This window comes from Mobula birostris, chromosome 2, assembly GCF_030028105.1.
Source record: "Mobula birostris isolate sMobBir1 chromosome 2, sMobBir1.hap1, whole genome shotgun sequence".
Classification (NCBI taxonomy): domain Eukaryota; kingdom Metazoa; phylum Chordata; class Chondrichthyes; order Myliobatiformes; family Myliobatidae; genus Mobula; species Mobula birostris.
Genome location: NC_092371.1, coordinates 219,116,217 through 219,141,915, shown reverse-complemented (window position 1 = coordinate 219,141,915; position 25,699 = coordinate 219,116,217). Strand labels below are relative to the sequence as shown.

General features: G+C 41.7%; 1 protein-coding gene across 2 annotated transcripts in view; it reads right to left on the bottom strand.

The window, feature by feature from the left end:
• Positions 1-25,699, bottom strand: part of LOC140194082 (protein eva-1 homolog A-like) — a 309,431-nt gene that overhangs the window by 203,270 nt on the left and 80,462 nt on the right. For both annotated transcript variants that reach the window (XM_072251497.1, XM_072251496.1), the window contains exon 2: positions 5,162-5,376. In XM_072251497.1, coding sequence (XP_072107598.1) covers positions 5,162-5,376 — 215 coding nt within the window. The remainder of the gene's footprint in view (positions 1-5,161; positions 5,377-25,699) is intronic.

Below are 25,699 nucleotides of genomic sequence, written 5' to 3'. Positions count from 1 at the left end.
GTGGTCCACAGCAGGGATGATTGATAAGTTCATGGTAGAAGGAGATGAGTTATTAGCTTCAAACTTTCTACATAATCACTCAAAGAGTTGAACTGCACGTGCATTGAACGAGAGCATCTTGGACCTCCAGGTGGTCCACAGCAGGGGTGATTGATAAGTTTGTGGCCTAAGGTAGAAGGAGATGATTTACACAGCTCTCGTTACATGCACATGCAGTTCAACTCTTTGAGTGATTACGCAGAAAGTTTGAAGTTAATAACTCATCTCCTTCTACCTTGGGCCACGAACTTATCAATCACCCCTGTTGTGGACCACTTTCTGGAGGTCCAAGACGCCAACTTCTACAAAGAAGGGATCTGTATGCTCCACGACCGCTGGATAAAGTGTGCAAATGTAGGAAAAATAAATGCTCTAGGTTTTCTAAAATTGACTCCTACCTTAGACCACAAACTTATTAATCACCTCTCCTATTTTCCTCCCTTTCAACACAAGTGTATGACTGGGCGAGGGACCTTTCTCTAAATCTTCTGCTCAACCTGAGAACTTGACTTTGAGATAAGAGGAAGGACTTTGTGAGCTGCACTCTAATCACACACTCAAGATGAGACTTACTGACTTGCTGATAGACAAGTTCTGGATTTCTGTGAAAAAAAGAGTAGCCAGCCATTCCTAGGAAAGCAATGAACATTTTGCTGCAGTTTTCAACTTATTACAGGTGTGAGCAAGCTTTTTCTTGTTTAACAGGCATCAAGGGCAAGGACAGAAATCGTCTCATTACAGCTGAAGGTGAAATCCATGTGTATGCTCTCATGCTCTTACTTATCTCAAATTCGACCCAGAATTGAGTATTTGTGCAGCAGAAAACAAGCATAGGTTTCACATGCTAGGGCTATATTTGAGCCTGATCATGTCACATAGTAAGAAAATGTTTTTTCAAAGTCTGTATAAAATTGTGCCTTAGGCTATATTTTTATTCATGTTACTTTTGCGTATGGTTTTTAGTAACTTCACTATTTAACATTGTCAAAATTTAACATTTTGTTGTAAGCATTAATTAAAATCAATTTACAACCTTTTTAAAATTAAATCTACTGAGCCTACCTTTGGAAAAATTAAATCCCATTTTGGCATAAGCCAATTATTTAACAGAAATTTATTATGTTTGCCTGGTGAGTTTTTAAAATTTATGAAAAGGAAAGAAAGAGATTAATTTCAAGAAAGGAAAGCTGAGCTAAGCTTAATTACCTGTTTTTTCAAGAAAAGACGGCTAAAAATTCATTCACTAATCAAAAGAGCATTATTTCTGTATGATTATACCTACAACTTACTGATCGCGCTAATATACCATGAGCTGTAGATATAATCATTTTTAACCTACTCTAGAAACTGCTTAGAATTTCCCTACCACATAGCCCTCTATTTTCCTAAGCTCCATGTACCTTTCAAAAGGTTGAGAAAAGTTGCATTAGATTCTCTTAAGCGTGACAATGATTTATCTAATATTTGCCAATAAATGTATTTCATCAATAAATCATATGACAAAGTAAAATATTAAACAATAATTCCCAGTGAAAGAGGTAGAATTAATTGATACATATGTTATTACAGATTTAGCCTTCTTCCTTACAAATCTTAATTAAAGTAATGTATGTGTGTGTATATATATACACACACACACACACACACACACAAGTGCCCCCCGTTTTCCGAACGTTCGCTTTACGACACCTTGCTGTTACGAAAGACCTACATTAGTTACCTGTTTTCGCTAATGGAAGGTGTTTTCACTGTTACAAAAAAGGCAGCGTGCGCCCAAACAGCCAAGCTCCTCCCCTAGAACTGTATTCTAGCCGCCATTGCTTAAACACGTGCTTTATCTCGATTTATTTTGTGCATCCGTTAGCAAGATGAGCTCTAAGGTATTGGAAAAGCCTAAAAGAGCTCGTAAGGGTGTCATACTTTGCGTAAAACTAGACATAATTAAGCATTTCGATCGTGGTGAATGAAGCAAGGTATTGTCCGCACGTTGGACTTGCCTGCGTCCACCATTCGCCCTACTTATATGCAGAGAGAAAGAATTTTGAAAGCTGCCGATGTTACTGTTGATTCTGCTCATAGCAAAGTGTTGGCATCCAATAATGGATAAAATGGAAAGTCTATTGCTTGAGTGGATTGATGGGTGTACAAAGCGTGGTGTTCCGTTAAGTTTTCTTATACTTAAGGAGAAGTCAGTCAGTCTTTTTAATAAGCTGAAACAGAAAGCACTGGACGATGGTGATGAAAGTGTTGCGAAAGTGGAATTTAAAGGTAGTCATGGGTGGTTTGATCGGTTTCTGAGGCGAGGGCAGCTTCATAGTTTAAGCAGTGGTCCCAACCTCTGGGCCGCGGACCGATACATTGCCGCGAAGAATGCAGCGGTGCAGCAGTAGTCGGAACGCACCCAGCACATCTTTAAGAAAAAAGCCGAAATAAACAAGCTAATTCATTAGGTGCTGCCCGGCCCATAAATGTTGGCCCAGGTCAGAGGCGACTGCCGATTGTGTCAGGTGGTTATTTGTATAAGCACGTGTTTAACTGTGACAAAACTGCAATTTATTGGAGTCCTCCCGATTCCGGTAAGTGATACTACACGGTACATACATTATTTCTACTTTATATAGGCTGTGTATTTTTATGTGTTATTTGGTATGATTTGGCAGCTTCATAGCTTAAAGGTTACTGGAAAGAGTGTTTCTGCCGAGAGCGCTTCTGTGAGATTTTCGCTGCGCTAGACAGTGCTGCAGAAAAGTATTTCTACTTTATATAGGCTGTGTATTTATCATATCACTCCTGCTTTTACTATATGTTACTGTTATTTTAGATTTTATGTGTTATTTGGCATGATTTTGTAGGTTATATTTTGGGTCTGGGAACACTCAAAAACTTTTCCCATATTAATAAATGGTAATTGCTTATTTACTTTACGACATTCCGGCTTACGAACTGTTTCATAGGAATGCTCTACCTTCGGATAGTGGGGGAAACCTGTATACTTTTTAAAATATATATTTATATATACACAAAAATACATAGATATATATTTGTCTGGATGTGTGTTTTTACTAATTATTCTATATGTACTTGTATATGCAAGGACTGGACGTTTAAGCCATGATATCACCTAGCAGGCATCAGGTATTGGGGTCGATTGAGTGATGATCTCGGTGGGCTGGGACATTTTCTGCATCGTACTTTTACTAATATTCTATATGTGCTTGTTTCTGCAAGGACTGGACATGAAGCAATGGTGTCGTGAGGGTGTGGGGCCTCGAGATTCTTTTATGTGTTCTTGTGTGTGACTGTTGGTAATGTGTTTTTAGCACTTTGAACCCATAGTAACACCGTCTCGTTTGGTTCTATTCATGAGAATTCATGTATGGTTGAACGACAATTAAACTTGAATTGAATTGAACTGTTGTTTCTTCCCAAACACATTTCAAGCTCCCAAGCCAGATTCATATCATTCACATAAAATACTAAAACTTACTTTGTTTCCTTTCTTTACTGTTTGCATGATTACAAAATATTTTTCTCTTACTTCTCACAAAAGGATTTTCATCATCCTGAGGCAAATATAAGCTCATGTAAATATGTATAGTCAGTTTCATTCAAAATAATGTAGATGAAGTTTTTTTTTACCATTTATTTGCTATTTTGGAATCTGTTGGAATGCTTTGAAGAAATAACAAGCAGAATAGACAAAGGAGAATTGGTGAATGTTGTGTATTTTGATTTTCAGAAGGCCTTTGACAAGGTGCCAGAAGTGAGGCTGCTTAACAAGTTAAGAGCCCATGGTATTACAGGAAAGATACTAGCATGGACTGAGCATTGGCTGATTGGCAGGAGGCAAAGAGTGGGAATAAAGAGTTGGCTGCCGGTGACTACTGGTGTTGTGTCTGGACCGCTTGTCATAACATTACATATCAGTGGCTAGGATGATGGAATTGATGGCATGGTGGCCAAGATTGCATACAACTGGAAGAAAGATGGAGGGCCATATAGTTTTGAGGAAGTAGAGAGGCTACAGAAGGACTTAGACAGATTAAGAGAATGGGCAAAGATGGAATACAGTGTCGGGAAGTGTATGGTGATGCACTTTGGTAGAACAAATAAAATGGTAGGTTGTTTTCTAAATGGAGAGAAAATTCAAAACTATCCTTATGGAGGATTCATTAAAAGTTCATTTGCAAGTTGAGTCTGTGGTGAGGAAGGCAAATGCAATGTTAGCATTAATTTCAAGAGGACTAGAATGTAAAGGTAAGGATGTAATGTTGAGGCTTTATAAAGCACTGGTGAGGCCTCACTTGGAGTATTGTGAGCAGTTTGGGGCCGCTTTCTAAGAAAAGATGACACGAACAATGGAGAGGGTTCAAAGGAGGTTCACAAAAATGATTCCGGGATTGAAAGTCTTGTCATATGAAGAATGTTTGATGGCTCTGGGCCTATACTCATTGGAATTCAGAAGAATAAGGGGTGACCTCATTGAAACCTATTGAATATTGTAAGGCCTTGATAGAGTGAATGTAGAGAGGATGTTTCCAATGGTGGGGGAGTCTAAGACCAGAGGACACAGTCTCAGAATAGAGAGGAAGAGGAATTTCTTCAGCCAGAGAGTGGTGAATCTGTGGAAATAGTTGCGACAGGTGGCTGTGGAGGCTAAGTCAATGGGTATACTTAAGGCAGAGCTTGTTAGATTCTGGCTTAGTGAGGACATGAAGGGATATAGAGAGAAGGAAGGAGATTGGAGTAGAGAGGGTAAATGGATCAACCATGAGCAAATTCTGCTTTTATATCTTATGGTCTTAGGCTACAAAAAAAATCTATTTAAGAACTCCCCCATCTCCTTTGGCTCCAAGCATAGATTACTATCCTGACCTTCCAGAAAACCAATTTTGTCCCTTGCAATCCCTTATCTGTAGAATCCCTTAGGATTCTCCTTCACCTTGTCTGCTCAGGCAACTTCATGCCTTCTTTTAGCCCTTCTGATGTCTTTCTTAAGTCCTGTGTTCACTGCAGTTTCCTCCAAGAACAGAAAAATGTTAAAGCACAAAATATATTTATTTATCTTCAACAGATGGGTAAGAACCTGTACCCAGTTTTACAAATTAAGTATGATATATACCTGTAAGGAAGTGATAGCTGAACAGGACAAATCTTCCATTTCAAGGTCTTTAAGAGACTGTGCATAGCGTGACGGGCACATCTGGTGGCTGGGTGCCTTCCTACCATAAAATGAAGACTGGATACTGATGGTTGTTCTGTGAGGACATCGCAGTGAGATATATTCTCCATCACATGCATGCTCTGTGTAATTCCTCAAAACTCTCGACATGTATCCTGTCAAAACAAGACCAAAACATAAAACTTAAAAAAGATTAATAGGTTCAGTCAGAAGACAACACAACATTCCTCTGTGATCTATTATTCCACACTATGTTAACCTCAACATCCCCTTGCAATCCAATGAACCCTTTGTGAACTATCATAGGAGATGCAGGCTGCACACTAATCCACTTTCTTCTCAGTCAACAATCGTACATTTCTTGAAGGTGAAACAGAGACCTCTGTACATATTTCACTACAGAATACTGTTTTTAATGCTCACACTATAGATACCAACTCAATGCAGAGGCAAAACAAGAATTGGTTGACTATTCCATAAGACCATAAGACATAGGAGAAGAATTAGGCCATTTGGCCCACCGAGTCTGCTCTGCCATTCAACTATGGTTGATCCTTTTTTTTTCTCCTCTTCAACCCCATTTCCTGGCCTTCTTCCTGTACCCTTTGATGTCATGTCCAATCAAGAACCTAGCAGTCTCTGCCTAAAATATATCCAATGACCTGGCCTCCACAGCTGCATGTGGCAACAAATTCCACAAATTCTGGCTAAAGAAATTTCCCTGCATCTCTGTTTTGTATGGACTCCCCTCTATTCTGAGGCTGTGCCCCGTTGTCCTAGACTCTCCCACCATGGGAAACAACTTTTCCACATCTACTCTGTCTAGGCCTTTCAACATTTGAAAGGTTTCAATCAGATCCCCCCTCATCCTTCTAAATTCCAGTGAGTACAGACCCATCAAATGTTCCTCATATGATAACCCTTTCATTCCTGGAATCATCCTTGTGAACATCCTCTGGATCTTCTCCAATGCCAGCACATCTCTTCTAAGATGAGGAGCCCAAACCTGTTCGCAATACTCAGGATGATGCCTCGCCAGTGCCTTATAAAGCCTCAGCATCATGTCCCTGCTCTTGTATTCTAGACCTCTTGAAATGAATGCTAACGTGGCATTTGCCTTCCTCACAACCGACTCAACCTGCAAGTTATTCCACTATTCTGCTAAGCATCTCTGTTCATGACTCTAAGCTACTGATTATGTACCTTTACAACTCTCTATATTATTCCCAGTGTCCTTGGTGAAGCTCAAAAGAAGGTTTCAAAGCAACAGACTTCCAACTGGGTACTTTTCCCTAATCTCATTTCTTATTTCCATCTTCTGTGTACGTGTGTTTTAATTTTAACATTGGGCCAGATAGTCAAATCTCAACACCAGACTTGCTCACTAATAACTATTCCCTCATTATTTGTTTTGCTCTACCACTGGAGTACTCTGAAGTCAAACACCAGGGTACCACCTTCTAACATTCCCTCGAATTTATTCTGAGCAAATCAGATTTCAGATCTTGTGAGGAGAGAAATAGAATTGATATTTCAGGTCAAAAACATTTCATTCTGTTTTCATTTCTGATTTCCAGTTGCCGCAGCAGCTGAATTTTCAGATCTTGCGTCTGGTTAATCCTGCTGCAGGATTCACAGTTTAAATGCCCAGTGGCACTGATGGCAATCAAGTTCAGATTTAAGTTTATTGTCATTCAGCTGTACACATTATACTGCCAAACGAGGCAACGTTCCTCCAGGCCAAAGTGCACAACACGGTACACATAACTCACACTCATAACACATAAAGTAATAATTACCACAAAGAAATCAACAAGATAAAATAAAAACAAAATAAAAAGGTGCACGTTCAAAATCTGTTAAAAAGTAAACAGTATAATGCTATTGGCACTTCACAGACAGGGAATTCAATATCGTACAGCCTGGGGGAAGAAGCTGTTTCCCATCCTAACGGTTCTTATCCAAATGTGATAGTAACTCCTGCATGATTGCAGGGGTCAAAGAGATTGCTGGATGGATGGAAGCGATCACTGATGATGCTAAGGGCCCTGCGTACGCCGCATGGAAGAGGGACGCTGATGATTCTTTCAGCAGTCCTTGCAATCCTTTGTAGGGACTTGTGGTCAAACACCTTGCAGACGGTGAAGCATTTGATGGTGATGCAGGCAATCACATGCCTTAATCTCCTCAGGAAGTGGAAATGCTATTGTGCTTTTTAACCAAAGAAGTGGTGCTGAGAGACCGGGTGAGATCATCTTGAAGTGCTTTGAAAGGCTGGTAGTGGCACAGGTCAAAAATTCCATTCCTGCAACATTGGACACTCACCAATATGCTTACCGACAGAGCCTCTCTACCACACATACCATAGCATCTGTTGTGCACCTGGCCCTGACACACCTAGAAAACAAGGACAGTTATGTCAGAATGCTGTTTCTGGATGTCAGTTCAGCATTCAACAATAATGTCCCACAGACCTTGGTGAACAAGCTTCTCCTTGGTCTAAATACATCACTGTGCAACTGGATATTGGACAGTCTTCTTAACCAAAAGACCTCAAATAGTCAGCATGCACAACTGCTTCCGCCACCCTCCCTAAAATCCTTAATACGGGTGCTCCTCACAGGGCTGTATACTGAGCACATTGCTGTACACTCTGCTCACACATGAATGCACAGCCAAACACCCGAGTAGTCAGATCGTCAAGTTTGCTGATGACATGACAGTGGTGGGACTCATCACCAGCAGATGCTGAGATGACCTATAGAAAGGAGGTGGAAGAGCTTGAGACTGACGCCAAGCAAATAACCCCATCCTCAATGTCAATAAGACAAAGGAGATGGTTATCGACTTCCAACAAATTCTGACCACTCACACCCCTCTTTACTTCATCGACACAGCAGTGGAAACTGCAAAACAGTTTCAAACTCCTGGGAGTGCACATCTCTCTCAACCTCTCATGGTGCCAGAACACATTCTACACAATCAGGAAAGCTCACCAATGCCACTACTTTCTGAGGAGAGCCAGACAGTGCACACCTATACTCGTCATTCTACAGATGCATAGCATCCTAACAAGCCACATCACTGCACGGAATGGAAACCGCACTCCGCAGGACAGGAAAGCTCCACAACATGTTGGCAAAACTGCCCAATGCATCACTGGCACCAGCCTACCCACCGTCACAGACATACATACAGAAAGATGCTGGAAAATGGCAAGTGTCCTCATGAAGGATCGCACTCCCCCTGCTCATGGACTTTGGTCCCAGTCCCAAAGGCTATGTAGCATCCACACAAGGACCACCAGACTCAAAAACAGTTACTTTCCCAAAGCAGTAAAGCTGATTGACACCTCTTCCCACTAAACTACCCCTCCACACTGCCAGCCACCACTACTTTATCATCTCCTGTCAGTCACCTTATATACAGACACTCCTGTGCCTAGCGTCACTTTATGGACATACACTCAATCCATGTATATAAGCTATGAAGGCCTTTATATTTATTGTGTTTTTTTATTTTTATCATGTTCTTTATCTTACTGTGCTTGTTGTACTACATTGGATCCAGAGTAACAATTATTTCATTCTCCTTTACACTCGCATACTGGAAATGGCATTAAACCATCTTGAATCTTGATATGGCTTTAATAATATTAAAGATGCAGAGAAGATCTTTGCATTCCCTGTCTTCTCTGCAGCTTCAACTATTAATAAAAAGACATAATGACTTATTTTAATTATGCCTGTTTTATTTTGTGTGGCCCTCCGTTGGTGGAGGAGTGTGCGTCCTAGCAGCTTACATGGTTAGTACGGTCGGCTCCAAGCTCCTCCAGGACTCAATGCTGATCTCCCGCTTGCAGTCATCCTTGAAGAGCAGATGTGGGCAGCCAGTGACTCTCTTGCCTGGAGCCAGCTCACCATGGTGTATGTCTTTAGGGATGTGGCCATCCTGCACGCAGCAGACGTGGCCCAGCCAGCGCAGCCTATGCAACCTGAGCAGGGTGTACACATGAGAGAGGCAGCACGAGAGGGAAACCTCAGCATTGGGCACTCTGCCTCTGCAGGAGATGCTCAAGACGCGACGAAGGGACTTCACATAGAAGGTGATCCTGCTTAGTGTACGTTGCCCAGGCCTCACGGCTGAACAGCAGTGTGCTGGTGCCACAAGAGCTGAACACGGCCATCTTTGTTTTGACTGGCAGTTTGGAGTTCTCCCACACTGGTGTGGTGAGGCAGGCAGGAGTTGGTGCAGCCTTCTTGATGCACTTGTCACGTTCTGCAACCAAGGAGAGGTTGTCACTGATGATGGACACCAGGTACGTGAACTGACGAACAACATTTAGTTTATAGTTACCAATGGTAATGACTGGTGGTGCCTATAAGTCTTGTCCCAAGGCATTTGTCTTTTTCAGACTGACAGACAGACCAAATTCCTTGCAGGGCTAGGAAAAGTGATCCAACAAGCACTGGGGGTGCCTTGGGCTTTCTTGATGCCATCATACACACCCCTGATATTGCCTGTCAGTGCTGCGGTCTGGATGTCTTCACTGAGCTGCATCTAGTCCTCATCGCCACAGCCCTGACAGTTTGCTGAACTTTACTTCCAGCAGCCCAGAGGGTCTGTAGGTTCCTTTCAGGTGGTGAACCCATACTCAGGACATTTGGCTTCATTAACTGCGTTCATCCTGTTGGATTTGGCTTCAAGTCAGTCATTGATTTTCAAGATCTTCTTCCTAAAGGTAACTAAGGCTGTGCTGTAGATCCCAGAAGTTTCCATTTCTCTGCGACAGAGTTTCTAGGCTGCTGAGTGCTCAGTTCTTTCTCGACAGACTTAGCAAACTGCTCCAGCAGGTCTGGGTGAGACATCTTGTTGACATCAATGAGAGGACACCAGGTATGGTGTCTTGTTTGGAGCATTGGAATTTCTTTGACTGCAGTCTGATCTTGCAACACACCAGCGGGAGATCTGTATTGCAGTCTGCGCTATAGTTGGAACATGTGAAAAGTACGCAGCTGAGGACAGAGCGCCTGACCAGGATCAAGTGCAGCTGCTGCCAGTGTCTGGAGAGAGAGTATCTCCAGGAAACCTTGTGTTGAAACATAGTCTAGAAGTATGAGCTGGTGAGACATATCGGTGTAGAACTCCAGCCATCACTGTCTGCTATCATTCACCTTGCCTGTGCAAAATTGACCTAGGCAGCAGGTCATGACTTGTGATCTGCAACTACTCTAGCGTTGAAGTCACCCAGGAGAACACGATGTTCCTTGTTGGTGGTATTCCTGATGACGGCTGCAAGATCTTCATGAAGCTCATCCTTTGCCCCAAATGTGGAGCGCGCGTGGGAGCGTACACACTGACAGGAGCAGCTGGACTTTCAGTGGGGTCGAGGCAAAGAATAAGAAGCCACTCAGATCCATTGCTGCCTGGTCCCACCCTCTTCAACAATGTGACTCTCACAGCAAAGCCTACTCCATGCTCTCTGGGCTTGTCAGAACCCTTCCTTTGCCAGAAAAAAAGTGTAGTCTTTGTCCTTCAGTGTGCCTGAGTCAGCCAGACAGGTCTCCTGGAGGGTGCCGATGTTGGGGGTTATCGGAGAGGCCAGTCATCATTGTTCAAACATTCCAACATCCCCGTTTAGAGCTGTTCTCCTCCTGGTGCAGTGTCTTCAGGCAGCAATTCGGATAATACCTAATCCCCGCGCACCCAGCCAGGATAGCAGACTGTGGCAGGACGAGGGGATGCACAGCTTACGGTAGGCAACAGCTTTCCAGAGAGGTCCAAGGATCTCTCCCACCTTTGGAAGCAACCGCTGGCACCACGCTCCATGTCAATCGAGCACAGTCGCTTATAACTGATAACGGCTGCTTCCCGTGTCGTGTCAACGCCATGAGGTGAACCAGGAGTGTCGACTCTGCAAGGTGAGTCGATACTCAAGCCAGTACGCAAGCCAGGGCAGTACAATATGGAGAGCAAGCTGTTGCCCATGTAGCAGACACTCCATCTTTATGCACCTGGAGAATCCAAAGGAACAGCAGAGACTGACACAGTTTGGCACCAGCAGCATCGCTGGAGTTGCCAGTCGGTGTTGAACCTTACGGACTCTGGCTCCAGGTTTTTCCTCTGGATTTACTCCAGAAGCCTTCCCTTTGAGTGGGTATAGCCACAAGGCAGCAGAAGCTTGAGATCAGATCTCCTTCTCTGAGATGAACTGCCAACCACAGCTAACAAGCTCCATCTGCCCAAAGCAACTGGTTTTAAGGTGCCAGGAACACAACTTTGCCCCTTCTGCTGTCAGTAGAAACACTTCCAGCAGGCTTAGTAGCTAAGCCACACATGAAGGCCAGGAGCTAGGCTTGATTGTCAGAGGGAATCTATTTAATGCTTCATTATTTGCAATTTTGCAAACCTTTTAAATTTTCAATAAAGCTTAAATCATTTTTCCATTTTTAACAGTTTTAAAAATGCGATATCAGAGCTGTAACTGTATTAACTACATTAACTACACACGTCTAAAATTAGCTCTCCTTGCTGGTGGTAATCAGTATTAGGAAGGATTGTGTGGATTTTTTGGTCACCTATTAATAAGATAGGTGTAATCAAGATAGAAAGAGTGCAGGTAATATTCATAAGGATGGTGGGCAATACTTTTGCACAGAAGACAGTGGGTGTATGGAACAGGTTGTCAGAGGACGTTATGGTATGCGACCGACCACGCCAGTCTCCAGGGTTCAGACACTCTGATTCTCCAGAGTATGGATAGCTGCCACAGTCCCTTTAAAGATCCTGGCCCACTCCAATGATTGACAGCCATGTTTTGGCGCCAACCTTTGCGTATATGAGGTGCACCTGAACTCAGGCTCAGCGCTCAGTCATCAGCTCAACTTTGGTTCAATCTGTGATTGCGTTTAGGATTCCTGTGTCATTTGGATTCTCATCTAATCTCGTCAGGCTCTCGTCTAGCATCTAGTGAAGAACCCTGTTCTGTCTCAGTCTCGAAATCCTGTCTCGATTCTAGTCTTGGATGCTCCAGCACTTGGGCCCTTACCGTCCTCACCTAGGCCTCTCATCGCAGAGGAAGTGGTGGAGGCACATACAAGAACACATTTACAGTTTTGTGGTTTGGAAAGGTTTCGAGGGATATGTGTCAAATGCAGGCAAATGGGCCTAACTGAGTTACACACCTTGGTTGTTGTGGTCAAGTCGGGCTGTATGACTCCCTGACTCTGACTGAGGAACAAAGAGTGGGACAACATTTAAGAAAGACCATGTCAGGATATTTGCACTTCCATCCACCAGCACCTCTACCTCAATTCCCCTAATAAAATATAGGGAATATCCTATATGTCCCATGAATTCCTGAGTGACAGCAATACAAAGATTAGTGGCATTGTGGATAGTGTAGAAGATTGCCGAAGGATAAAATGGTATAAACTGGAGATCAGTTGCAGATATGGGCAGAGAAGTGGCAGATGGAGTTTAAACTGGGCAAGTGTGAGGTGTTGCACTTTGAAAGGTTAAATGAAAGGAGAATCTAAAATCTTTCTGCTGTAGCCTTGAAGATATTCAATGATTCTGCCTCTTAATCTCTCTAACATTTGAGAATTCTGAAAATGCATGACTCTTGGAAACCAGAAAGATCTTCTCAACTCTATCTTAGATTTGCCTTCTATTGTGAAATTACGCACCCAAAGGCCTCCACGGGGGGATATATCCTTTCCATTTGAAGGCCTAGCTAGCTCACCCAATCATTCCACAACTTGGGAATCAGTTTTAAACCTTCTCTGCACTGCCTGAAATCTACATATATCTCTCTTTAAATAAGGAGAGCCTAACTATACACATTACATTAGTTTGTATCACCGCACGGTGGCAAATATTCACTACTGTTGGACTCCATCCTGCTTGCAATAAATGCCAGCAGTCCATTAACCTTCCTACTTGCTCTATCTGTATGTTAATTTCCTAAGCAAGGACAGACAAGCTCCTCTGTGTAGCAACATTCTGCGTTTTCTCTCTTTGTTTAAACTTTCTGCTCGTTCCACCAAAGTGGATCATCTCACATCTCCGCATATTATAATCCATTTTGCAAATTCTGTTCAATGATTAAACTTGCCTTTTGCTCTTTGTAGATTCTTCATAACCTTGGATGTCTAATGGCAACTTTCGTGGTAAGCAATTATAGAGGATCTCTGTATCCTCATTTCATGAGTAATAGGTACAGCTTGATAGACACTACTGCAAGTGTCCTAAATTTTAAGAGGTGAAGCTGATCACCTTATGATGGCAGCTGGCTCGTGGGAGGGGTTTGATGCTGACTAAACATCTAGAGCAAGGATTCCCAACCTAGGGTCCATGGACCCCTCTGTTAATGGTAAGGCTCCTTGGCCTAACCCCTGATCTGGAGCTTGTTCCTGAGTGCCCTGATTTCACTTGCAACATTTGAAATGATTGGAAACCAAAGATTGCAACCTCAGTCATTTCAACTCTTCAGCATGGACCCAATGATCAACAGGATCAGGTAACCTCGCCGTAGCTGTCCAGAACTTAAACTCTGAGAGACAACAACATCTATTAAATGAAAAAGTGATACAGAAAGGGAGATTGAAGAAATTACTTTCTGATATCTGGTGCCCTAAATCTGAACTAAAGTTGTATATTAATTTCCCCCTTAGAGAATTTCAGTGAATAAAGTAAATTTAGGAAAGAGTCTCAAGTTGCTCATGTAACTGCCTTCGTGCTTTTTACGATGATTATAAAGTTCAGTAATTATTTGGAATCTTGTGTCAGTCGAGTCAATGTGTTGCAAACAGAAGCCCTGGGTCTGATACTGTACAGAGTGACAGGCTGTGGTTCAGCCTCTGTTTAGCATAAATTCTGTTACTGGCTTATCTAGTAAATGAGCTGAGTAGGTATCGCCTGAAGATATTTAAAAGTCACGTGGACTTTGTTGTTGATGGCTTTTTCATGCCTTTTGCACTATCAAAGAACTATAATTAATCTTTCCTGCCTTTTAAAAAAAACATTGACTTGGATGCATTTTTTCTGTTTGAAGATAATCATTACCATGAACACATACAAAATGTGGAATCAAAACAGCAAAATGCCAGGAACTTTGAACACGCAAGGCAGAATTTGTAAAGTTGTGTTTTGTCGAGTTTCTTTTTCATTGACAGCACACACTGACTCCAAATCTTTGATCTTTGCTATAAAAAGTGGGTAAATACGGTGCGCATGAGTGAAACACCAGCTACATATTCACTCAGAATTCAACACCGCCTTTACTTGGGACCACATCATCATTCCTTCATTATTGCTGGCTTTAAATTCTCAAACCATTCTCAACAGTATTGTGAGGGTTTCTTCAATGAAAGGTGTTAAGTTTTGTAACTCCAAAAATTCAAGCAAATTGAAAGGAAAGGAGATGGGGAGATGAAGTATCTAACTTTGCTTTCTAATTTAAGAGAGGTACATGCATAACACATGGTAGTGTCATAACATATGCATTTCTCATATTTGTACATATGACCATAACAGCTAAACAACAAAAAATGTTTAATCAAAAATATATTTATAATATTACTCAAATATTACTGAAATATTAAATACTCAACATTCCTCCCTACTTAGCTATAAACTCCAGCTCAATATAGTCTGCTGAAGAACTGGGGCAAGTTCTCCAGGATGCGTGGCACAACCTACCAGCTGATTGTGCTGGATTGCGACTAGCTGAAGTTGTATGATGCTCTCCGACTCCACAAACAATTTGAGAGGGAGGACCAAACCTTCTCCTCTCTTTGGGTGAAAGAATTTCTCCTCCTCTCCTTTCTAATTCTTCAATCAATTATTTTAAACTGCTTCCAAGACAACACTATAGATTGGAGGGCAAGAAATGCACAAACATGAGAAAATCTGCAAATGCTGGAAATCCAAGCAACACGCACAAAATGCTGGAGGAACCCAGTAGGCCAGACAGCATCTATGGAGATGAGCAAACAATCGATGTTTCGGACCGAGACCCTTCATCAGGACCTGATATAGTCTTGATAAAGGGTTTTGGCCCAAAATGTTGACCGTTTACTCTTCTCCACAGATGCTGCCTGTCCTGCTGAGTTCCTCAAGCATTTTGTGTGTGTTACCTGGCAAAATATCCAAGTGGTCTCAACCAGTAGCAAAGCTAAAGGATTTGATTAAAAATAAACAGCATTTGGTTCAAGAAAACCACTCAAAGCTATAGTAATCAGAACTTCCAATTTCTAGCTACTTTCAGATCCCATCTCCTCTCATCAGCTATCCTGATAATACTTCCCAATTCTCATTCTAATGTAAATCTAATGATTTGAAATGTTTAATGCACAAGTTCAATGAACTGTGTACATACATCTATTGACGCTTCTGGACACATCTTCAGTGATGTTCCTGGAATCATCGGGTGTTTCGGGTCTTTCAACATCATACAGCCTCCTCCAGGTGACCCAGCCAGGGCTGATCAGACCCCAGCTTGTGTCCAGATGGCTAGCTACTTATGACTCCATGGCTCCCTTCTTTTGAGCCACAGCCATCTTGAGGCCCTCTCTGCCGCATCAGTGGTACTGCGGATGGCTCTCCTCTTCCTCTCTCCCTCGATGCCCAAAATGCTGAATGCTCTAACTAAAGAACGGGCTACGAATCCCCTACAACCAACCTCCACTGGGAGACACCTCGCTCAGCTTCCTATCAACCCCTCCCTTTGCCGTTGCCTCCAGGATTTGGTTAACATCTTCATCAAACTGCTTCCACAGTGAAGTCATGTTAGCTGCAGGCCATTTGATCCGCCTCCTGTTAGACTTCATGTTCGAGGGATTAGTTTGGAACACTTGGAGGTTCCGGGCACTATGGGGTGACTCTGGGCCTGGCCCCTCCTTCGTCTCACCAGGTTGGACACCTGCGCGTTGTGCTGCTCCTGCTCCCGCCAAACACTTCATCCTCACTTGCTGGATCTTCAAGCCACGATCGTTCTTGCAGATTTTGCCACATGCACACTGCTTCCTCATCGTCGTTTTTTCATTGCCTGGGTCTGATGTCATTGTGTCCATCCGACTGGGGTGCTCTTCCTCCCCCCCTCTTGGGCACCCCTGGGGGTATCTTTCCCTTAGATTCCTTGTAGCTTTTGTGGAGGTCCTCCTCTCAGAGGACACAGATTGGGTTGCCAGCCCATTCTGCCCCGGTTGCCGTCTCTCCGGGCTGTCACTGACTCTCCAGTCGTCACCAGTCTTTTAGCGGTTGTCACCCAGTCTTTCCTGGTTGTCACTGATTAATTCAGGGTGTAAGCTGTTTACATACATCTATTGATGCTTCTGGACACATCTTCAGTGATGTTCCTGGAATCATCAGGTGTTTCGGGTCTTTCAAAATCATACAACCTCCTCCAGGTGACCCAGCCGGGGCTGATCAGACCCCAGCTTGTGTCCAGATGGCTAGCTACTTATGATTCCATGGCTCCCCCCTTTTCAGCCACAGCCATGTTGAGCCGCATCAGTGATACTGCAGATGGCTCTCCTCTTCCTCTTTCCCTCGATGCCCAGAATGCTGAAGGCTCTAACTAAAGAACGGGCTACAAATCCCCTACAACCAACCTCCACTGGGAGACACCTCGCTCAGCTTCCTATCAACCCCTCCCTTTGCTGTTGCCTCCAGAATTTGGTTAGAGCAACTATCAGTTTAATCTAACCATATCTACATTGGGTAGCTGTGTTCAGTGAACCAAATGCATAAAGCTCCAAATCCCGTAACCAACTCAGTTTTGTTAACCTGCAAACAGTACTAGTTTTAGACAGCAGTCATTTATTGTCAGCTCGTTATAGAGCACAAAGTTACATAATTTCATGAGGCTATACATCTGCCGTTGATTTTTTGCTGTATTTAATGTGAACTAAAATGAGAATGATGACTGTTTGGAAAACTGAACATTTTCCTATTTCATTTGTCTTTTTATTAGACAGTTTTTGGACACAACAGGTCAAAGCTGATCTTTACGTTGCACAGAAACTCTTCTCATCCTTCTTATCTAATCCTATCAGTGCATCCCTCCCTCTGATCCATCCTTATTTGCACTAGTTGTCCTAAGCACCCTTTGTGATAGCAGTTGTATATTCTAACCTCTGTGTGTTAAATTCCCCCGCATTGTCTTTTGGAGTTATTAGTTGCTGTTTTGTTTTAAACTAGTTGCTAGGTCTTATCAGCCCCACAAGTATAAACTCTCAGTTTTAATATCATTCTAGCAATCGTTTTGTCTTAAGCCATAGGAAACTGGACTGCTCCTAGGGGAGTACTACACAGTAGGCATTGTTCTAATTTCTAATTCTATTGTTCCAAAAATATAAACCCAATGTTTCGCATTTTCATTCCCTTTTTTATCCACAACTGCTTGCTACTTTATGTAGCTAGTCCATTATTCCATGAGAGCAGATGTCTCTGAATTCTTCCTTGAAAAATATTTCACATTACTCATCAATTAATGTAAATGAATCAACTTAATGTATCCGATTTTTTCCTTGCGTGAGGAGGAGGAGGGGTCTGATGTTTGATGTTTTTCTTTGAACTGGTTGGTTCTATGGCTCTTCATTGTTTCGTGACTGTCCGCGGAGAAGACGAATTTCAGGGTTGTATACTGCATAGATACTGTATGCAGAAGACAGCTGTCTTCTCTTGTAGAAGATGTGAAGTTTACCAGTCGCAGGTCGAAAATGTTGCTTCAATATGCACCACTGCTGTTAAGAGCACTGAACCATGTTACAAATTAATCCCAACCACAACAAGCATGTTACTCCATTTACTCAATTTAAGAAGTTATTCCATAAACAGTGGTGCAGAGATTAAGTCTGTGAAAGGATTTCAGACATACAGTATATGGATGGTTTATGCCACAGAAAGACATTTACTTCCATGTCCCCTATCTAGTCTGAATGCACCCTTCACCATTTTCACTTTCTCATCTGGAATTCAAGGCCTCTGATTTCTGATCTTTTTTCATCTTTCTGCTCAATTTGAGTTGTAAGGTATTCTGTGTATCAGTACCACGGAGCTCAGCAGAACTGCAACAATCATTGTGCAATGTTTAATGCCAGTTCAAATACTGGAGGCTTACTGGCACTAATGTGATCATTCAGATCACACTAAGGCTCTGATTTACAAGCCCGAGGATTAATTTCCTGGTAGTCTAGTATGGAACTAAAATTGAATAATTGCTATGGTAATTTTATTTATCCTTGATAAACGTCTTTCTTCACACGCCGTACTGTGCAAACGTTCAAGGCACATACATATACAGTACCTTGGGTGCCTAAGACTTTTGCACAGTACTGTATTCAGGAACAGCTTCTTCCCCTCTGCCATCTGATTCCTAAATGGTCATTGAAGCTTTGGACACTACCTCACTTTTTTTAATATAAGGTATTTCTGTTTTCGCACATTTTTAAAAAAAATCTGTCCAGTATATGTAATTGATTTACTTGTTTATTTATGTTTTATTTTATTTTATTTATTATTATGTTTTCTCTCTTCCTGCTAGATTATGCATTGCATTGAACTGCTGCTGCTAAGTTAACAAATTTCATGTCACATGCCAGTGATAATAAACCTGATTCTGATTCTGATTCTGATTTGTCAAGGTGGGGTAGAAAGCGAATTTGTAAATCTGGCGGGAGCAAAGGATATTGGGAATAGTAAGGGTTGGGCACCATGGGAGGGGTGTGGGACAGATGGCAGAGAAGGAGAGCCAGGGTAGGGGTGCAGACACACCTAGTTCTGAGACACCATTCAAGGTCATTTGATTCCAAACAATTAGTTTATTGATCCTTACAAAATGTCTCCCTGGTGCTTCCCACTCCCTTGCCATCTCACTTCCCCTTTTCCCAACCATGATTCCCCACTCCCTGCTCCCTGCCTACTCTCAGTCCACAAAACAGACTCATATCAGAATCAGGTTTAGCATTATTCACATACGTTATGAATTTTATTTTGTGGCAGCAGTACAGTACATCAAATTAGCACAGTTTCGTGTAGAGGTCTTAGGCCCCTGGCTATATATATGTGTGTGTGTGCCTCAGACATTTACACAGTCCTATATCTGTAACTCCCATTCATGTCCACTTTCTTGGTTTTAATAACTGTTTAGGATAGAAATCGTTGCCAGCTTACACGCAGACTTACTTTCAAAATTATTTGATACACTGGCAGCTTGTCAGGTCAGTACTAATTAAGTAAATTTCTTTCTCCTGAAGAAGCATGAGTTTCACTTGTCAACAAGTATTAGTTTAGATGTGAAACACCCTCAGAGAATCTTTTCAGCATATTCTCATAAGATATTGAAATGCCTTATTCTGAAGTCAGGTTCATATCTGGTAATTGTAGCTGCAGCTTGTGAGAAAAGAAGACTTAGTTCTCGTCTTTCCTAAAGTAACTTTAACAGGACTGAACAGTGCTCTGGCAAGATACAGTTCCACAACCTCAAACAATTCCACCAGAAGATAAAGTTCCACATGAAATGGGATCATTCATTAATCTGGGAGACTTCAAGACAAATATGTTGTCTTCTTGAATTGGTTTATGAGGATCATATATTTCAAATGTGACTTCTCTGACCCTATTAATCACATGCAAATTGCATTTGATAAACAAAGCACAAGTGGAGGTCAATGGAACAGAATTCTCACTTACAAAATACAATGAGCAGCCACTGCTCTTCTTTTTCAGCATCTGGCATTGGTAACCAAAGGTGAATTTCTCCCTCGAGGTTTATAAGAAGTTCAATTAAAAGCAATTATAATATTTGGAATAGGCGGAAACTGCATGGTGCCTTTTGGGTGGGCATTTATTTAAAAGTTGCAAGATGCAACTTTTCTATAAAAAACGAGCCAATTAATTTCTTGCAGCATCTCTAGAAAGAGGTGCATCGCCTCTGATCTGGGCCGACAATTATGTGTCAGGCGGCACCTAATTAATTAGCATGTTTATTTTGGCTTTTTTCTTAAAGATGTGCTGTGTGTCTCCCGGCTACTGCTGCATTCTCCGCAAATCGGTATCTGTCCGCGGCCTGGGTGTGGGGACCACTGGGTGGTGGGACACTGGGGTGTCATCTCGTAACCTGTTTCCATTAGAGCAGGCAGCTCACCTTCTCCTATGACCGCCCGCCTCGATGTCGAAGGTCGAGGTTCGTTGTCTGCTGTGGCTGATGTGGAAGGCTTGCTTTACTGCTGAGCCTCGTGCATTTTTCTATCATACAGTTCTTTGTAAGCACTCAAACCATCCTGTAAATATCCCCTAAACCAACGTACCCTTTCAAAATTAAAGTCGTACTTTATCATTACTAATTCAGTTTCAATTGTTATCCTTTCCTCTTCCAATTGCATCAGCTCTTCATCTATCAGTTCTTGGTCATGGGATGCCAAAACCTCTTCAACATCATCTTCGTCAGCTTCCACAAGCCAAATTCACTTAGTCCTTACTTCGTTCACCACGATCAAAATGCTTAATTATGTCTAGTTTTACGCTAAATGTAACACCCTTACGAGCTCCTTTAGGCTTTTCCGATACCATAGAACTCATCTTGCTAACGGCTGCTCACGGGCACGTGTTTAAGCAATGCCGGTGAGATTGCAGTTCCGAATCCGGGGGAGAGCGGCTGCTCGGGGCGCGCGCTGCCTTTTATTGCGCGCTGCCTTTCTTCATAACAGTGAAAACACCTTCTGTTAGTGAAAACAGGGTACTAATGTAGGTCTTTCGTAACAGTGAGGTTTCGTAAAGCGAACGTTCGAAAAGCAGGGGACACCTGTATGTGAGAGATCCAAACCTCCTGAGAGTCAGAGAGGGAAATGCTGGGAATATCTGGGCCAACATCTTTTAGAATGCTAATTAACTGAATCTAAAACTTCTGTCTTAATATTATAGAAATTCCTGCTGTTGATGAAAAAAACCCTAATGATAATATATAAAACTTCTAACTCAGAAGCATTTAGAATCCCAATGGTCACACGTGGCTTAACTCACTTTGTGTTCCTGTCCATTTCCCTCCAGCAGCTGTCTCCTATCTTCACACTCCCCTTCCCCCACCTGGATCTTGCTTTTAATCCCCTTCCCCCACCTTAGTCTGGCTCTATCATTCACCTGCCAGTGTCTTCCAACTCCCCTCCCCCCCACTCACCTCTTCTACCTACAAGTCATTTCACAGCTTTACTCGGTTCACCAATCACCTCAAAGTCCTTCCTCTCTTCAGAAACCCTTCTCCTCTTTATACTGGCCAGCTTGCCTTCCCACTCTCAGATTCAATGCAGATTTTAGACCTGAAACACCATTAATTCCTTTCCTCCCACAAGTGCAGCCTAACCTGTTGAGTTCATTCAGCATCACACACAAAATGCTGGAGGAACTCAGCAGGTCAGGCAGCATCTATGGAAAAAAGGACAGTCGACGTTTCAGGCCGAAACCCTTTGGTCCTGCTCAAGTTCAAGTTGACTGAAATACACTTAAGAAAGAAATTAAATGTTCATTCCCTTCAAATTAATTTGCATAACCAAGGGTTCCTCAAACACCTATCCTATATTCAATACAGGGTACCATGCATTGGTGTGACAATATTGTGGTTTTGGCACTAGCAACTGGGAATGACACTTTAAATCAGCAGCAGTGATATCAAGTTGGTACTGCCCTCAAGAATCTGAAACACTTCAAGCAAGTCTGCTATAATAATCTTGAACAGCTAACAGAGTAAATTCCAGAATTCAGAAATGCAACTGTGGAAATCCATTTATCGAACATGCTAGTTGTTTTTAAGGCATTTAAGAAACTCTTAGAGTTTGACTGTTTCTTTTAGGCTGAGTTGCTAGTTGCTAACCCTGCACAGAATGAGAGCATGCCATGAGTCAGCTGGATTTGAAGTTCAGTGCTAATGCCATTACACCACCAGCTGGCTAACATATAGGTAACACACATAAAAGTTGCTGGTGAATGCGGCAGGCCAGGCAGCATCTCTAGGAAGAGGTACAGTCGATATAACATATAGGTACTTTGTTAATAAATTTACTTTGAACCTTGAAAAATTGAGGGAAGGGTTAGTTTGGTCTTAGAGTCGGTTAAAGGTTCAACACAAAATCATGGGCTGAAAAGCCTGTGTTGTATATTCCATGTTCTAATTATTTTTTCTATTTTTTTATGAGCAACATATTAGAAATTATTAACCATATTGATTTTGCAAAGCAATTCATCCAAAAGTTGTGCATTTTTAAGAAATTGGTTGAACAGTTCAAGCACAATTTCTTTAGATTCTAGCATGTACTGGAGATAAATCATAAAAGATAGTTCATCACTATTTGTTTTCAGACATCATCAACCTGGGGGGCTTTGAAAAATTATTCAACATCCAGTGGTCATTTTAGAAGGCCATTCAAGAAACGAAGGAATTTAAAACTAATTAACCTAGCCAAACTCACTGAACCTTGAGGAGGAAGTCTGCATGTCGTGGGGCGGGAACATCATTGTGCTTTCTCACAAGTTAACAAGTGGCATGCTTTGAAAAATGATGCCACAAGCCTATGGTAATTTCAGTAAGGCACTTGAGAAACTGGAAGCTTTCAAACGTTTTAGCCTGATATAATCTGGACAGGCCCAAAAGCTGTGACCCAACTCAGCTATTAAAAAATAGCTATTTTCAACAAATGAGTCAGCCTTCCAGCTCAGTTAAATAAATTATGCAACAATAGCTTAGAAAATTAAAGCTTGACTGTTTTAAGTCCAGACATGAGAAGTTTCTTTTTCATTGTCTTCAAATTGCAAAAAAAAAGTGTGGACACAAGAATGAGTCTTTAATAACTTACATTGCTGTTTCAAAGGTGACTAGTTTTCTCCATGACAGGAATCTGGACTGTCCATCAACTTAATAGTACAGTACATTTACATTTCTGATATCCAGATCCTAAACAGTCTAAATCCAATTCAGGGAAATATAGTGGGCATGTAATTATCAACAAAATATTTTTACTGCATTTGGTTTTCAGTTTCCTACTATCCTCTTGTGAAGTTTTTGGCACTATAGACAGGATAATTTCAGTTTAAGAAAAAACATGGTTGTTTTAAATTACAGAAACCCTGTTCTTGGAAAGGGTTAGCCAGACTAGACCAAAGTTTGTCAGGCAGATGGCTTTACTGTTCAATCAGTCCTGCAAACAAACTTAAAATTAAGTCACATTCACACTGGCAGAATAAAATAAATTTACCAACAGGTTTATTCCATTTCTTGAAAATATTCTTTGGAAATGTTTTTTTTGTAACTTTACATTCCGTTAAATTCCTTCAAAACACTTAACAAGATAATTTTGTTAATCTGTTTTAACTGGGTTAATAATTCCTCTGTTACAATTTCCAACTTTTCAAACAATTGTATAATGTATTAGTTACTAAGAAACTGTGCAAATTCAAATGAATGATTGTAGTGGAAAATGGAAAGTGATACATCTGAATTTTTCTCAGATCTCAGCGGAGTGCCTATGGTGAGTTCCTTTCACAGTCTAATGGAATCATTAGCCAGGGGTACTAACAAGGCAGGATTCTCAAGACAATTTGCTGCCTTTGTAACTTGTCAACACAAAATGGCCATAAAAAGGTTAATAATCTGGGTTTCTTTTATATAGGAGTTCTTGCTCTGACTTTAATCTCCAGGTTCACAGCTATGGAATCCAGTAGAAGCTGAATCCAGCACATTTTAAATACATTCTGGTGACAGTCGAGAGTTCGCTGACCAGGAAAACAATCTGTCAAAATTAGATATTGATCATTCAGCACTGCAACACAACTAAAGAAACTCAAGCTGCAGAACTGTGCGTCAGTACACAAATATAAGAATACTCACGAAAGCTCTACAATTTGCTTAATTAATTATTCTACAGATCCACCAGGCTGATATTTAATTACAACACAATTTTCATCCGGTAGTCAGAATTGCACAACAGAAAATAGCTACAAGGTAGGTAGGCACATTTGTTAAATAACATGACCAACATAATTAACAACAGAGTCAAAGAAAATGACTGCATATTGTGCAGACTAAGCAGGTAAATGATATAAACAAGCTTGGTAGATACGAGGTACTAATGCAAAACATACCTCCCTAGAAATTACAGTAAACCTTTTGATTGTTGCACAAAGGGCAGAGAGATTGCACATCTTTGGATTTTAAAACATGACACCTGGTGCTTTCCATCACTCAACCTCCCCTCCCCACACCCCCCCCTCCCCAAATCACCCACCAAAATTCCAATGAGGCCAGGCTTAGAAGGTCAACCATCTGCCCAAATGGGCCCGTGGCAGGCGATGGAGGGGTGAGGACGATGCAGTGGTCTTCAGAATCCAGCATGTGGGTGGGCAAATTGAGAATGGGAAGTTTAGCAGAAAGAATAAGGCGGACTGCCTGCAGTATCGGGAGACAGAGGAAATTAGGGAAGCAAACACACAGACGGTGGGATTTGGGAGAGAGGGCAGGTTGAGACTGGAAATCAGATTCTGACCTGGGAGGGAATTGGCTGACAGAATTAGGTAAATTTTTAACTTAGTTACTGAGAATATCCTTTGATGGATGCTGCTCCAGTAGTTGCATTTCTCAAAGAATACCATCATTCTGTGTGGTCCTGTTGTGGAAATGGAACTAGGGTTGCTAGGGTAACTGATAAAAGGAAGTGTCTAGTTAAATTTCGCAATTTAACCCAGAAATGACTACAGAAGTGATAAACTCTGTATTAAACCTACCTTCAATTACAGTGTATTTAAAAAAAAAGTGCTGGGTTGTCCAAGTTCTATCTTATGATCATTTCTAAAAATTCAGATATATTTAAGTGCAGATGAGCGGAGTCAGTGGAACTGCTATGGATTAGCAGAGGGTTTGACAATAGATCTAGGCAGCAGGGGGAAAAAAATCTTAGCTTTAAAAAGATCCACAATGAACTGGAGTTTTTTTTAAGGAATTGGTTTGGAGAAGAACTTTGTAAAGCAAAAAGGTACAATTACAAGCATTGTTTCAATTTGTGCTCCAAGTTGGCATGAGAGCTTCAACTTTATGCATAATACCTGTGCTTTTGTTGGGTGTTCTGCATGACCTAGAGCAGAGAAGGATCTCTCAACAGGGGTTGGAACAGCAGGTCTCTGACACAAGGTTCCCTCATTCAAGAGGTTTCCAGAATAATACTATTTAAGAACTTAAGAAATAGGAGCAGGAGTAGGCTATCCGGCCTATCGAGCCTGCCCCACCATTCAATAAGATCATTGCTGATCTGCCCATAAACTCAACTCCATCTACCTACCTTTTACCCATACTCTTAATTCTCTTACTATGTAAAAACCTATCTAACTGTATCTTAAGTATATTTAGTGAAGAAGCCTCAACTGCTTCCCTGGACAGAGAATTCCACAGATTCACCACTCTCTGGGAAAAACAGTTTCTCCTCATCTTCGTCC